Below are 16,318 nucleotides of genomic sequence, written 5' to 3'. Positions count from 1 at the left end.
CCCGGGTTCAAGCAGTTCTCCTGCCTCAGCCTCCCCAGTAGCTGGGATTACAGGCACCCACCACCACACCCAGCTAATTTTTGTGTTTTTAGTAGAGACGGGGTTTCACTGTGTTGGCCAGGCTGGTCTTGAACTCTTGACCTCAGGTGATCCTCCCACCTCAGCCTCCCAAAGTGCTGGGGTTACAAGCGTAAGCCACCGCGCCTGGCCTGATACAATCTTTATGATGTAGCAATAAGCACCAGGACTGGGGGGAGTAGGAGAAATCTTTCCTGTGTTCTGTTGATTCTTGCTGATGGCAAAAAAGAAAAAAAAGAAAGAAAGAAATGTGACACCTTCTCTACCTTCTCTTTGTAATCTTAAAAATCACTTAGTTGATGTTATTGTTTTATTTATGTCCAAATCTTAAAATCATTTAGGTTTTCTTTGCTTACTTGAGAAAATACATAAATAGAACTCAGGGATATTGTTTTGCTTAACTTTGTATATTACTGCGTACAAAGCAAGGGTAGAAAATACTTGTTGGAGTCAGGGAAGTAAGTGAAACCCGGCTGAGGCATATGGGAGTAGAGTGGTGGACCCTGTGGCATATCAGAGGATTTATGCCCCATGTAGAGGGGAGAGGCAATACTCAACTCTAATTGATTATTGCATGTGAGAATGTGGGCCTGGTTTTGAATTATTTCCTTTTTTTTTTTAAAGGGAGTCTCCCTCTGTTGCCCAGGCTGGAGTGCAGTGGTGCAATCTCAGCTCAATGCAACCTCTGCCTCCTGGTTCAAGCGATTCTTGTGCCTCAGCCTTCCCAGTAGCTGGGATTACAGGCGTGCACCACCACACCCGGCTAATTTTTGTATTTTTAGTAGAGATAGGGTTTCACCATGTTGGCCAGGCTGGTCTTGAACTTGTGACCTCAAGTGATCCGCCCACCTCAGCCTCCCAAAGTGCTAGGATTACAGGCATGAGCCACCGCACCCGGCCTGAGTTTTTTTTAAGAATAGCCAGGGTATGGCCGGGCGCGGTGGCTCACGCTTGTAATCCCAGCACTTTGGGAGGCCGAGGCGGGCGGATCACGAGGTCAGGAGATCGAGACCACGGTGAAACCCTGTCTCTACTAAAAATACAAAAAATTAGCCGGGCGTGGTGGCGGGTGCCTGTAGTCCCAGCTACTCGGAGAGGCTGAGGCAGGAGAATGGCGTGAACCCGGGAGGCGGAGCTTGCAGTGAGCCGAGATCGTGCCACTGCACTCCAGCCTGGGCGACAGAGCGAGACTCCGTCTCAAAAAAAAAAAGAATAGCCAGGGTAGGCCAGGCGCGGTGGCTCACGCCTGTAATCCTAGCATTTTGGCAGGCTGAGGCAGGTGGATCACTTCACGTCAGGAGACCAGCCTGGCCAACATGGGGAAACCTTGTCTTTACTGAAAATACAAAAATTAGCTGGGCGTGGTGGCGCGCCTATTATCCTAGCTACTCGGGAGGCTGAGGAAGGAGAATCACTTGAACCTGGGAGGTGGAGGTTGCAGTGAGCGGAGATCAAACCACTACACTCCACCCTGCTCGACGGGAACGAGACTCCATCTCAAAAAAGAAATGAATAGCCGGGGTCGAGCACTATAATGAATTCTTACTGCCTTCTTCAAGGAATGGTATAGATCTAATAGTCTCAAAATGCTGAGGATTTCTGGATACAAATGTTTCTAACACACTATATTGTACAGTGGTTTTAGCACACTCTGTGTAGTGCTGAATATGTTTATTTTTGTTGTTTTAGGGTATGGTCAGACAGGTCCAATTTCTCAGCGAGCTGGTTATGATGCTGTTGCCTCGGCTGTTTCTGGTCTGATGCACATCACAGGGCCTGAGGTAGGTATCCTTCCTTAAAATATTCATAATTTCTTCCCTTACATATTCCAAAAGGATTTTACTCTGCAGTAACCCATAGGATTAAATGAGTTGTTAGGTTGGGGCAAAAGTAATTGCTGTTTTTGCCATTGAAATTAGTAATTTTAGAAAGAAACCAGGGAAAGTGAATGCTTATGAAAGTAAAACGGGAAGTGTTCATTACAAATGTATTGAGGCTAAACATCAATTTGGCCACATGGAAAAGAGCAGTGTTTTTAGCAAGAAGCCATAGATCAGATGGTGAACACGCTTTCCACATTTATTATGTTATTCAAGCTTAATATAGGCACCTTTGTGTGATTTAGGAATATTCCTTCTTTGACATAAAACAGTTGACTAGACTAGACTATGGATGTCCATTTCTACTAGAGTGCCTTCATCTGCCATGTATACATAGCAGAGGGTCTCTTTTTCCTTCTGGAACATTATAGGTAGTTATGTATTTGAAAATTTGTTGCTTAAAGCCTCCCTCAGGTTTAAATGTATCTGATTTGTCATGTGCCTTAGATTCTGACAGTGAAATAATTATTTGATTTTATAACAATTCTTCTCCATTGATAGTGGGTTGGGAAGTTCTAACAAGTATTTGGATGGCCAAAATATGGTTGGTTAGATTTAAAAAAAGACTCTTGGGGAAAGCAATATGAATGATGTTAAACAAAGTGAAAAAAAGTGTGAAAGCTTAGTAGATAACAATGCTAAAACACACCCATTTCAAAACAAACTAGATTGATGGCCTTAAAAAACTTGTTTCAGTGGGTGTTCATTCCCCAAATCACTTCTTCTAGTTAATTCTTCAGGAAATATTGCTTGCTGTAGTGTTGGAATAAACTAAGGCAGAGTGACCTCAAGTCTTTTGCAGTCTTCCTTTTATTTAATTTTACTTATTAATTAATTATTTCCCTTTGCCTCTATTTTCTCATGATGAGATTTGCTTTTTATTAATTTCAAAGCAACTGTTGGGGTTTTAATTTCTTGAAATATAAAGTTACTGTATTTTCATCTTCGTTTCATTTTCACAACACAAATGTGTTGGCCGGGTGCGGTGGCTCATGCCTGTAATCCCAGCACTTTGGGAGGCTGAGGTGGGCGGATCACGAGGTCAGGAGATCGAGACCATCCTGGCTAACACGGTGAAACCCCGTCTCTACTGAAAATACAAAAAATTAGCGGGGCGTGGTGGCAGGCGCCTGTAGTCCCAGCTACTCCGGAGGCTGAGGCAGAAGAATGGCGTGAACCTGGGAGGCAGAGCTTGCAGTGAGCCGAGATCGTGCCACTGCCCTCCAGCCTGGGTGAGAGAGCGAGACTCCGTCTCGAAAAACAAAAAAAAAAAAAAAAAAGAAAAAAATGTGTGTGGCCTTTGCTTTTGTTTTTTTTTTTTTTAAGACAGAGTCTTGCTCTGTCACCCAGGCTAGAGTGCAGTGGCATGATCTCAGCTCACTGCAGCCTCTGCCTCCTAAGTTCAAAGGATTCTCCTGCCTCAGCCTCCGGAGTAGCTGGGATTACAGGTGCCAGCTACCGTGACCAGCTAATTTTTGTATTTTTAGTAGAGACGTGGTTTCACCATCTTGACCAGGCTGGTCTTGAACTCCTTACCTTATGATCCAATCCCAGTGCTGGGATTACAGGCGTGAGGCACCACACCCAGTCTGTTTTGTTTTCTTTGAGACAGGGTCTCCAGGCTGGAGTGCAGCCTCCGTGGCACACTGCAGCCTCCTGGGTCAATAGATTCTCCAACCTCAGCCTCCCACATAGATTGGACTACAGGTGCGTGGCACCAAACCTGACTAATTTTTGAATTTTTTGTAGAGATGGTGTCCCATTATGTTGCCCAGGCTTGTCTTGAACTCCTGGACTCACGCCATCTTGGCCTCCTAAAGTGATGGGATTACAGGCATGAGCCGCTGTACCCTGCTGGCCTTTCCTTAAAATATTCAAGAGCACCAGTTTTCTTTCCATCCATTGAGAGAATAGAGCGTGGACATTTCTCTCATTGCTCAATTCCATAGACTCTCATATGGCCAAGACATAGTTTATTGTGAATGGTTTTATTTAAGGGTGTTGAACTCAGTTAGGAATATGTGAAAAGATCTGGGATTTAAAAATTTGTATATTCAAATGGTAAAATGAATTAAATGAAAAACTGTTGGGATGGGGGATTACTGTAGTTCCCTTAGTACATTGCACTGTAGTCTAACAGGGATAACCACACAGTATATGCTCAACCTTGTAATTTCTCAGTCAATAACAGCTTTTATCTCTTGTGTTACCCAGGTGATTTTTGTTCTAGGTGAGAAAATAACATTTATTGAGTGCTTGGTATGTGCCAAACATTGCTTTATATACTTTCCATGTATTACATTAAGTAAACTTAACTCTCATACTGTATTTCTTTCACATGGACACATCTTTCATTCCTTAATTAAGTTACACATCAACCTAGTAAGTAGTTACCGCATCTGTTTCCTACTGTACATTGGGAATGGTGGTTGGCATTGGAGATTAAGCAGGCAACAGGACAGGCACAGTCCTTATCTTCCTGTAGCTGTTAAGTGGGGAAAACAAACATTAGCAGAAAATATTTATTACGTGCAAATAAAAAGAACTCCAAAGAAGAGTACAGGGTGCTATGAACATATATAAATAACAGTGTGCCTCAGGCCATTGTTATACTTCTAAAGATCTCCATAAAGTGTGGTTTGACAACTAAAGATAAAAGCTGATTGAAAAGAATCAGGCCAGCCGGGCACAGTGGCTCATGCCTGTAATCCCAGCACTTTGGGAGGCCGAGGCGGGTGGATCACCTGAGGTTGGGAGTTCGAGACCAGCCTGATCAACATGGAGAAACCCTGTCTGTACTAAAAATACAAAATTAGCCGGATGTGGTGTTGCATTCCTGTAATCCCAGCTACTCAGGAGGCTGAGGCAGAAGAATCACTTGAACCCGGGAGGTGGAGGTTGCAGTGAGCCGAGATTGCGCCATTGCACTCCAGCCTGGGTGACAACAGCGAAACTCCGTCTCCAAAAAAAAAAAAAAAAAAGAATCAGAAGAATCAGGCCATGCTGGGAGTATGCTGATAAGTATGCTGATATCTTATCAGCAATATATTAACAATTCCCTAAGCCTCTCAGCAGAGATTGTACAGGAAAGCACTTCTGAAAGCCTTGGCTAATATTTTTAACCAGCCAATGCACACACACTGTTGCCAATTATATCCATTGTGTATGAACTTTTCTGTAACTGCACAGCCATGTATCTGTGCTGTAGCATAACTCCATGTTGTTAGATGAGTGATTGGAACCCAGGCTTCTCTGACATTAGGAGCTTCTCCACATCACCCTACACGGTGGAGCCCAAGTTTATCAGGATTGTTGGTCAGGGAAGGCATCTCTGAGGGCCATATATTTAGAGTGGGATCCTGTTAAGCATTAGCCGATTAGCATTAGAGAGTAATGCATGGTATTGCGTGTCATCTAGATGCTGGAGAGTCTGGTAGTTTTGAAGAGCCAAAAGAAGGGCAATGTCACTGGATTATTGTGAGCTAATAAAGAAGTGGGGCCAAATGTGGTTGGGGAGGTAAGGAACAGTGGCTGAACTTATTGCTTGTGGATTTATTACATTACTTAATAGTTTGATGAGAAAATACAGTATTATATGCAAATATATTTTTAGTGATAGTCTCATATATTTCTCTCTTGAAATTGAGTGATATTCCAAAGATATAGACTAGTATTATAATGAAAAAATTCAAAATGCATGTTTTTTCCCTATAATGTTATAATAATGTCATTTTTATCCAAAAGGGGGCATATCTAAATGTGTAGTATAGGGACTGGGCATGGTGGCTCATGCCTGTAATCCTAGCACTTTGGGAGGCTGAGGCAGGCGGATCACTTAAGGTCAGGAGTTCAAGACCAGCTTGGCCAACATGGTGAAACCCTGTCTCTACTAAAAATACAAAAATTAGCCGGGCATTGTGACACGTGCATGTAATCCCAGCCACCCGGGAGGCTGAAGCAAGAGAATTGGTTGAACCCAGGAGGTGGAGGTTACAGTGGCCCAAGATTGCACCACTGCACTCCAGCCTGGGTGTCAAAGAGAGACTCTGCCTCAAAAAAAAAAAAAAAAAAGTATACTGTAGGGAAAATTTTATGAAAGAAGTTTTTATGGCCAGGCACAGTGGCTCATACCTGTAGTCCCAGCACTTTGGGAGGCTGAGGCAGGCAGATCACGAGGTCAGGAGATTGAGACCATCCTGGCCAACATGCTGAAACCCCATCTCTACTAAAAATATAGAAATTAGCTGGGCGTGGTGGCGTGCATCTGTAGTCCCAGATACTTAGGAGGCTGAGGCAGGAGAATCGCTTGAACCCAGGATGCGGAGGTTGCAGTGAGCTGAGATCACGCCACTGCACTCCAGCCTGGCGACAGACTAAGACTCTGTCTCAAAAAAAAAAAGCAGTCTTTATTATGTGATTTTGGGTAAACTAATTACTGTTGACCTTTACTAAATCTAAAATCCAGCCTTTTACGTATGCTGTGGTGTTGTCAGATTAGATTATATTTGATTATGGACAAAGAGAGAATCTATTTTGAATTCCTACACTATGCTAGACAGATGATAGACATTTTACGTATGTATTTTGATCCTTACATTGATACTTCCAGGTATGTTTTGATAAACTCTTTTTTTTTCTTTTCTTTTTTTTTTTTTGAGATTGAGTCTCACTCTCGTTGCCCAGGCTGGAGTGCAGTGGCACGATCTCGGCTCACTGCAGCCTCCGCCTCCCGGTTTCAAGTGATTCTCCTGCCTTAGCCTCCCCAGTAGCTGGGATTATAGGCATGTGCCACCACACCTAGTTAATTTTTTTTTGTATTTTTAGTAGATACGGGGTTTTGCCATGTTGAGTGGTCTGGAACTCCTGACCTCAAGCGATTCGCCCACTTCAGCCTCCTAAAGTGCTGGGATTACAGGTGTGAGCCACCGTGCCCGGCCTCGTATTGATAAATTCTATAACTGAAGCTTAGAGGCTTACATAACTTGATATGTAAAGTACTAAAGCCCAACTTTGAACCCAGGTTTTCTTTACTTCTGTAGCCTGTACTCTTTCCACTCCCCATGATACCTGCAGAATGATCCTGATTTCTGTTGTATTTGCATCTTGCTTCTGTATGCTGCTTGATACATGTTACGATGTAGTAAATAGACCATTTGAAAGAGTGGGAGAGCACTCAAATAAAGAGTTTGGGGTTCTGGCTCTAATTCACTGCTCTCTGTTCACTGACTGCCTAAAATGGGCCTCAGTAAGATGTAAGCCTCATAGGAAAGACTGTGGTCCTTGATTTGGTCACTACTTTATGCATAGAACAGACCCTTAGTAAACAATTACATTGAGTAAATGAGTAAATGAATATCTGGTATTGTGCTATGTGACATATATATATATATATATTTTTTTTTTTTTGAGACAAGGTCTCACTCTGTTGCCCAGGCTGATGTAATCATGGCTCACGGCAGCCTCAACATCCCTGGGCTCAGGTGATCCTCCCCACTCAGCCTCCTGAGTAGCTGGGACCAAAGGCATATGCAACCATGCCTGCATCCCTCTCTCTCTCTCTCTCTCTCTATCATCTGTTTATCTATCATCTTTTTTTTTAATGCATACAGAATATGAAGAGATTGGGAATGAAATCAAAGTATGAGAGATTCTGGAAAGTAAATGACTCAGACATATATGATATGTGTTCTGAGTAATAATTCAACTGTAAATCTTGGCACACTTAAACATCAAGAAGAATTATACTGAGCAATCAAATGAACAAAGACGTATTGACCATATGTGTAGTGTTGTATTAGGTACCATAATAAGTTACTCTGTAAGGAATTATTTCCTTCCCTAGATTAGATGTATATGCATGGAAAAATTAGAAAATAAAAATAACAGAAAACTGAATAAAATTAGGTGGTATGTTATGTTGCAGATAATACATCAGATTGGAAGATAAAGCATCTTTAATTTTTTTCTTGAGGATTAACAACATTGGAAAACTTATGAGTTGGATGATCCTTGAGGCTTTTGGCTTGGGAGTGTGTGTTTGTCTGTGTGTGTTTGTGTGTGTGTATGTGTATATATGTGATGTTGACAATGAAGGCAGTTCTTTGCAAGCAGCTGAGAGTGGCAGATATATGAGGGCAAGGTGATATGGTGGCAGTTGTTAGATGTTTCTATGAGAACTTCCATGGTATGGATAACCTCTTATTCAACTCTTTGTCCTAGTTTCAAGTACAATAAATGCTCCTCACAATTTAAAAAAACTTAATAACATCTTCAGAATCTATTTATGGCTTACACTGAATCTGTTGGAGAGAAGTTTTTATTGCAACGTGATGATGTAATATATAGGCTGAATGCGGTGGCTCATGCCTGTAATTCCACTGCTTTGGGAGGCTGAGGCGGGTGGATCGCTTCAGGTTAGAAGTTCGAGACCAGCCTAGCCAACATGGTGAAGCCCTGTCTCTACTAAAAATACGAAAGTTAGCCGGGTGTGGTGGCAGGTGCCTGTAATCCCAGGTACTTGGGAGGCTGAGGCAAGAGAATCACTTGAACTTGGGAGGCGGAGGTTGCTGTGAGCCCAGATCGCACCACTACACTCCAGCCTGGGTGACTGAGTGAGACTCTGTCTCAAAACAAAACAAAATTAAAGAAATATACAAAGTATAAATGTGGTTCAGGGTAACTTTAAGGAAGCGGTGGGACTTGAGTTGCATGGTGCCTGGAAAGATAGATAGAATGTGGATGGATTAAGACATTCCTAGACATTCCCAGGGGAGATCACACAGTGGAAAACAAATACAGAGAAGCAGGAAGGAATCAGGCAGACTTAGGGAAAACAATAGGCCAGTCACAGAGGCGCTGAGAGTTAAGGTTTCAGAACATAAGGGGAAGGTTGCTTTAGGCCTACTTTGGCAAGTCTTCAAGGTCAAGTAAAGAAGTTGGAAGGTTGTTTGCTCAAAGTGAAGTTCAGAAGATGTTTCAGAAGGGGAGTGATATGATGAAAGCTGTGCTTCATAAGATTAGTTTGGCCCAAGTGTGCAGGATGGATTAAATCAAGTTTACAAGCATTGCTCCTTAGATATTTATCTCGTCTTTTAAAAACTAAGAAAACACAAAATTACACAAGGAGAAATTGCTCTTACATTGCTGTCAAAAGTCACTGTATTATGCTTAGTTTATATTTTATTTATTTTTTGAAGAGGTAATACATTCACATAATACTAAATCCATAAGATATATAAGTAGGCGGACCATATAATTCATCATACAAACCAGGACACTTTTGAGAGAGAGAGAGTAGGAAGGTCCTCTGTATGATTACGTTGGGACATAAACTGGGTCTTTTTCCTTGAGTGTCTCACAGTCCACAATATAAATTTCCTTTCCTCTGTGCCCATCCCACCTTACTCTCTTCCTCAGATGAAATCCATGTTGCCAGTTCTTTTTTGTATCTTTCCAGAGATATTCTATTCAAAACCAAGCAAAATAGTCTTCCTCTTTAAACTTTTTTTGCTGTTGTTGTTGAGACAAGGTCTTGCTCTGTTACTCAGGCTGGAGTGCAGTGGCATGATCTCGGCTCACTGCAACCTTCGCCTCCCAGATTCAAGCAATTCTCCTGCCTCAGCCTCCCAAGTAGCTGTCATTACAGGCACCTGCCACCACGCCCGGCTAATTTTTTTTTGTATTTTTAGTAGAGATGGGGTTTCACCATGTTGGCCAGGCTGGTTTCAAACTCCTAACCTCAAGTGATCCGCCTGCCTTGGCTTCCCAAAGTGCTAGGATTACAGGTGTGAGCCACCACACCTGGCCATGAACTTTTTTTTTATTTTAAAATTTTATAGGTACATAGTAGACATATGTGTATGTATATATATATATATATTTTTTTTTTTCTTTTTTTTGAGACGGAGTCTTGCTCTGTCACCCAGGCTGGAGTGCAGCAGCACGATCTTGGCTCACTGCAAGCCCCGCCTCCCGGGTTCACGCCATTCTCCTGTCTCAGCCTCCGGAGTAGCTGGGACTACAGGCGCCCACCACCACGCCTGGCTAATTTTTTGTATTTTTAGTAGGGATGGGGTTTCACCATGTTAGCCAGATGGTCTCGATCTCCTGACCTCGTGATCTGCCTGCCTTGGCCTCCCAAAGTGCTGGGATTACAGGCATGAGCGACTGCGCCCAGCATAGTAGATACGTATTTATGGGGTATGTAAGATTTTTTGATAGAGGCATACAGTATATAATAATCATATCAGGATAAATGGGGTATCCATCACCTCAAGCATTTATCATTTCTTTGCATTACAAACATTACAAGTCTTTCTCTGTTGCCCAGGCTGGAGTGCAGTGGTGCGATTACGGCTCACTGCAGTCTGGGCTGAATCGATCCTCCTATGTCAGCCTCCTGAATAGCTGGAACTACAAGCACATGCCATCACGCTCAGCTAATTTTTGTAGTTTTTGTAGAGATGGGGTCTCTCCATGATGCCCAGGCTTGGTTCGATGATTTTTTTTTTTTAAATATATACACCTGGATAGACACTACTCAGTTTAAGATACAGCATATTTCCATCACTCTGGAAAGTTTCTTTTTCTATTCCCAAGCAATACTACCTCCTCCAGAGATAACCTCTATTTTTGACTTCTAATACTATATGCTAGTTTAACTTCTATAAGTAGAACCATATAGCATGTTCTTTTTTTTTTTTTTCTTTGAGATGGCGTCTTGCTTTGTCATCCAGGATGGAGTGTAGTGGTGCAACCTTGGCTCACTGCAACTTCCGTCTCCAGGGTTCAAGTGATTCTTGTGCCTCAGCCTCCTGAGTAGCTGGGATTACAGGTGCTTGCCATGACACCTGGCTGATTTTTGTATTTTTGGTGGAGACTGGGTTTCACCATGTTGACCAGGGTGATCTTGAACTCCTGGGCTCAAGTGATCTGTTTGCCTTGGTCTCCCAAAGTGCTGGGATTACAGATGTGAGCCACCTCGCCCGGCCTAGTATGTTCTGATTTATGCCTGACTTTTTTGTTTAATTGAAGGCTTTTTTTTTTTTTTTTTTTTTTTTTGAGATGGAGTCTCACTCTGTTGCCCAGACTGGAGTACAATGGCGTGATCTCGGCGTACTGCAACTTCTGCTTCCAAGGTTCAAGCGATTCTCGTGCCTCAGCCTCCTGAGTAGCTGGGATTACAGGCACGCGCCACCATGCCTGGCTATTTTTTTTGTATTTTTGGTAGAGACGAGGTTTTGCCATGTTGGCCAGGCTTGTCTTGAACTCCTGGTCTCCAGCAATCCGCCCACCTCAGCCTCCTAAAGTGCTGAGATTACAGACGTGAGCCACCATGCTTGCATAATTGAAAGCTTGTAATGTTCGTTCAATTTTGTGTGTATCAGTGGTGTGTTTTTACTGTGTATATTGGATTACATTTTATGAATATACTACAAAGTATTCACATTGCTATTGATCAACGTTTGAGTTGTTTTTAGTTTTTGCCTTTTGTGAATAAAACTGAACTCTCTTTTGAATGCCTTTTGTTTGACATGCATATTAATTTCTCTTGGTATATATCTACAAGTGAAAAAATAACGGTCACAGGGTAGATGTATATTTAGCTTTAGTAAGCTGCTGGTTTTTCAGAATGTTACCAGATTATACTCTAGTAGCAATGTTTGAGAGTTTTAATTATCTGCACCAACTCTTGATAATGCAAGCCTTTTTTTTTTTTTTTGTGAGACAGAGTCTTGCTCTGTTGCCCAGGCTGGAATGCAGTGCCATGATCTGAGCTCATGGCAACCTCCGCCTCCTGGTTTCAAGCAATTCTCCTGCCTTAGCCTCCCGAGTAGCTGGGATCACAGGCACCCACCACCATGACCAGCTAATTTTTTTGTATTTTTAGTAGGGACAGGGTTTCACCATGTTGGCCAGGCTGGTCTTGAACTCCTAACCTCAAGAGATCCACCCGCCTGGACCTCCCAAAGTCCTGGGATTACAGGTGTGAGTCACTGTGCCCGGCCAGTCTTTTAAATTTTAGTCATTTTGGTGAGTATGTAGTAGCATCTCATTGTGATTTGAATTTGCAATTCCCTGATGAGTTAAGATGTGTTTTTTTATGCTTAGTAGTCATTTAGATATCTATGTGAACTATAGGTTCTGGCCTTTCCATTGTTTTTATTGGAGTGTTACTTTTTTCCTCAGTGATTTTAAAGGATTTCTTTGTATATCCTAAATACAAGTATTTGTGAGATGTATACATTGCTGATATTTTCTCACAGCCTGTGGCTTGCCATTTTATTATCATAATGCTGTCTTTTGATAAGTAGTTTTAAGTTTTATTTAAGTCAAATTAGTTAATTTATTTTCTTTATGGTTAGTGTGTTTTATGTCCTCTTTAAGAAATCTTTGCTTACCCTTAGTTTTGAAGATTTTCTTCTAGAAGGTTTATAGTTTTGATTCTTGTGTGTGTGTGTGTGTGTTTTTTTTTTTTGAGACGGAGTTTCACTCTTGTTGCCCAGGCTGGAGTGCAGTGGCGTGAACTTGGCTCACCATAACCTCTGCCTCCTGGGTTCAAGTGATTCTCCTGCCTCAGCCTCCCAAGTAGCTGGGATTACAGGCATGCGCTACCATGCCTGGCTAATTCTGTATTTTTAGCAGAGACAGGGTTTCTCCGTGTTAGTCAGGCTGGTCTCAAACTCTTGACCTCAGGTGATCTGCCCATCTGAGCTTCCCAAAGTGCTGGGATTACGGGCATGAGCCACCATGCCTGGCCTATAGTTTTGATTCTTACTTTTAGGGTTACCTAAACTGAATGTTTTGCACTGTATTTTATTTTAAATCATATTTCCTAGAGATTATCTATATCAATGCACTTGCTTTTATTGTGTCTGTACCTGTGGATGTACCATAGTTTATTTAACCTCCTCTTGCTGGGCATTTAGTCTCTTTCCATTATTTTACTAATATTGTAACACTATAGGGAACATCCTTGCACCTATATAATTTTCTACATGTACAATTATTATTGTTATTTTTTTTTGAGATGGAGTCTCGCTCTGTTGCCCAGGCTGGAGTGCAGTGGTGAGATCTTGGCTTCAGGCATGAGCCACTGCATCTGGCCCCACATGTACAATTATATCTGTAGGAAAAATCCCTAGACGGAGGCTGTGGTGTCAACAGATTAGTTCATTTGTATTTTTGATAGGTATTTGTATTTTATAAGATTGAACCATTTTATACTCCTGTCAGCAATGTTTGAGGATAAAAACCTGTTTTAAGTTAGAAATATCTATGCAAATAAACAAGTAGAGATGTGGCTCTTTCCAACACACACACACACACACACACACATTCTCTCTCTCTGTCTCTCTGTCTGTCTCTCTCTCTCTCTGTCTGTCTCTCTCACTCTTTCTTAAAAATTCAACTGTATTTGCTATGGGTTAAAATATATGTTCCCTGGGCTGGACATGATGGCTTATGCCTGTAATCCTAGCACTCTGGGTGGCCAAGGCGGGAGGATTGCTTGAGCCCAGGAGTTTGAGATCAGTCTGGCCAACATAGGAAGGCCCTGTCTCTAGTAAAAATTTAAAAAATTTGCCAGGTGTTGTGGCATGAACCTGCAGTCCCAGCTACTCAGTTAGCTGAGGTGGGAGGATTACTTGAGCCCAGGAGATAGAGGCTGCAGTGAGCCATGATCTTGCCACTGCACTCCAGCCTGGACAACTGAGTGTGACCTTGTCTAAAAAAAAAAAAACACCAAAAAGCTATATATAAAATAATATATAGAATATATTATATATAAATATTACATATATTATAATATAATAAAGTATATAATATATATAATATAAAACTATATAATATATTCCACAAGAAATATGTCATGTATTTCTACATCTTCAGTGCCTAGGAAAGAACTTCACACTTAATAAATATTACAGGAATTGTGGGTTCTTACACATAAAATATGTTTTCTATTTTATGACTTAGGATAACATATTTCCTTGATTTTAATCTTAACCATTATAAGTATTAGTTCACTAACAAAAGAGGTTAAATAGTCTAGGTTAAGTAATGAAGTTTTTCTTAATTCATGCACCTTTCTAACATGACACTGCTTAACTATATCTGACCTTTGATTACAGTCTGAGTTAGAGTCAGAGTTAATGGTGGAATAACTTAACTGCTAGTTTTATTTGTACTTTATTTTAGTTGACTTTTTATGTGTGTGTGTGGCAGAGTATCACTTTGTCGCCTAGTCTGGAGTGCAGTGGCGCAATCTTGGCTCACCGCAACCTCTGCCTCCTGGGTTCATGAGATTCTCCTGCCTTAACCTCCTGAGTAGCTGGGACTACAGGCGTGCACCACCATGCCCGGATAATTTTTGTATTTTTAGTAGAGATGGGAGTTCACTATGTTGGCTAGGCTGGTCTCGAACTCCTCACCTCAGATGATCAGCCTGCCTTGGCCTCCCAAAGTGCCGGGATTATAGGTGTGAGCCACTGCGCCTGGCTTAATGGCTTTTTATTAATTTTTTGCATACAAAAACAATAAACATTTTCTAAAAATACATACAAACAAAAAGATGCGTATCAAACATATTAGGAAGGTTGCACATGGGAAGTCGGGGAATAGAAATGGGGGTGGGAGTTAAAATAAATGAGAGAGGGACTTTATATGGATCAGTGATAATAACTCAATCCTCTATTTGACAAAGAAGAGGGAGAAGGAAGAGGAAGAAAAAGAAAGTGGGATAAAGGATCAGAAAGGGAGGAAAATAGAAAAAATTAGAGTATGACTCCAGGGTAGACCTGTTTTGTTGTCACTGAGTTGGTTGGTTGGTTTGTCTGTTGTATTCTTCATGTTTCGCCAAGTTGGCCAGACTGGTCTCGAACTCCTAGCCCGAAGTGATCAACCCGCCTCGCCCCCCAGAGTGCCGGGACCACAGGCGTGAGCCACCACGTCCAGCCCCCACATTGCTTCTGGCCTCCTTGGTAGACCTCCCAGACCGAGCGGCCAGGCAGAGGAGCTCCTCACTTCTACCCAGACATGGGGCGGCCGGGCAGAGGCGCTCCTCACTTCCCAGACGGGGCGGCCAGGCAGAGACGCTCCTCACTTCTTCCCAGACGATAGGTGGCCGGGCAGAGGCGCTCCTCACTTCCCAGACGATGGGTGGTCGGGCAGAGGCGCCCCTCACTTCCCAGACGATGGGTGGCCGGGCAGAGGCGCTCCTCACTTCCCAGACGATGGGTGGCCGGGCAGAGGCGCTCCTCACTTCTTCCCGGACGGGGCGGCCGGGCAGAGGCACTCCTCACTTCTTCCCGGACGGGGCGCCCGGGCAGAGGCGCTCCTCACTTCCCAGACGGGGCGGCCGGGCAGAGGCGCTCCTCACTTCCTCCCGGACGGGGCGGCCGGGCAGAGGCGCTCCTCACCTCCCAGACGATGGGAGGCCGGGCAGAGGCGCTCCTCACTTCCCAGACGGGGCGGCCGGGCAGAGGCGCTCCTCACTTCCCAGACGGGGCGGCCGGGCAGAGGCGCTCCTCACTTCCCAGACGATGGGTGGCCGGGCAGAGGCGCTCCTCACTTCCCAGACGATGGGTGGCCGGGCAGAGGCGCTCCTCACTTCCCAGACGGTGGGTGGCCGGGCAGAGGCGCTCCTCACTTCCCAGACGGTGGGTGGCCGGGCAGAGGCGCTCCTCACTTCCCAGACGGTGGGTGGCCGGGCAGAGGCGCTCCTCACTTCCCAGACGGTGGGTGGCCGGGCAGAGGCGCCCCTCACTTCCCAGACGGTGGGTGGCCGGGCAGAGGCGCCCCTCACTTCCCAGACGGTGGGTGGCCGGGCAGAGGCGCCCCTCACTTCCCAGACGGTGGGTGGCCGGGCAGAGGCGCCCCTCACTTCCCAGACGGTGGGTGGCCGGGCAGAGGCGCCCCTCACTTCCCAGACGGTGGGTGGCCGGGCAGAGGCGCCCCTCACTTCCCAGACGGTGGGTGGCCGGGCAGAGGCGCCCCTCACTTCCCAGACGGTGGGTGGCCGGGCAGAGGCGCTCCTCACTTCCCAGACGGTGGGTGGCCGGGCAGAGGCGCTCCTCACTTTCCAGACGGTGGGTGGCCGGGCAGAGGCGCTCCTCACTTTCCAGACGGTGGGTGGCCGGGCAGAGGCGCTCCTCACTTCCCAGACGGGGCGGCTGGGCAGAGGCGCTCCTCACTTCCCAGACGGGGCGGCCAGGCAGAGGTGCTCCTCACCTCCCAGACGGGGCGGCCGGGCAGAGGCGCTCCCCACTTTCCAGATGGGGCGGCGGCCGGGCAGGGGCTGCAATCCCAGCACCCTGGCAGGCCAAGGCAGGCGGCCGGGGGGTAGAGGCTGCTGCGAGGCC

The 16,318-nt window shown here is 44.4% G+C and overlaps 1 protein-coding gene across 4 annotated transcripts in view; it reads left to right on the top strand.

Annotated features, from left to right (window-relative positions):
- SUGCT (succinyl-CoA:glutarate-CoA transferase) overlaps positions 1–16,318 on the top strand; it is a 769,733-nt gene that overhangs the window by 110,204 nt on the left and 643,211 nt on the right. For all 4 annotated transcript variants that reach the window (XM_055293359.2, XM_055293357.2, XM_055293358.2 and 1 more), the window contains exon 7: positions 1,768–1,859. In XM_055293359.2, coding sequence (XP_055149334.1) covers positions 1,768–1,859 — 92 coding nt within the window. The remainder of the gene's footprint in view (positions 1–1,767; positions 1,860–16,318) is intronic.

This window comes from Symphalangus syndactylus, chromosome 9 (assembly GCF_028878055.3).
Source record: "Symphalangus syndactylus isolate Jambi chromosome 9, NHGRI_mSymSyn1-v2.1_pri, whole genome shotgun sequence".
NCBI classification, from domain to species: Eukaryota; Metazoa; Chordata; class Mammalia; order Primates; family Hylobatidae; genus Symphalangus; species Symphalangus syndactylus.
This window is presented reverse-complemented; position numbering and strand designations above follow the sequence as displayed.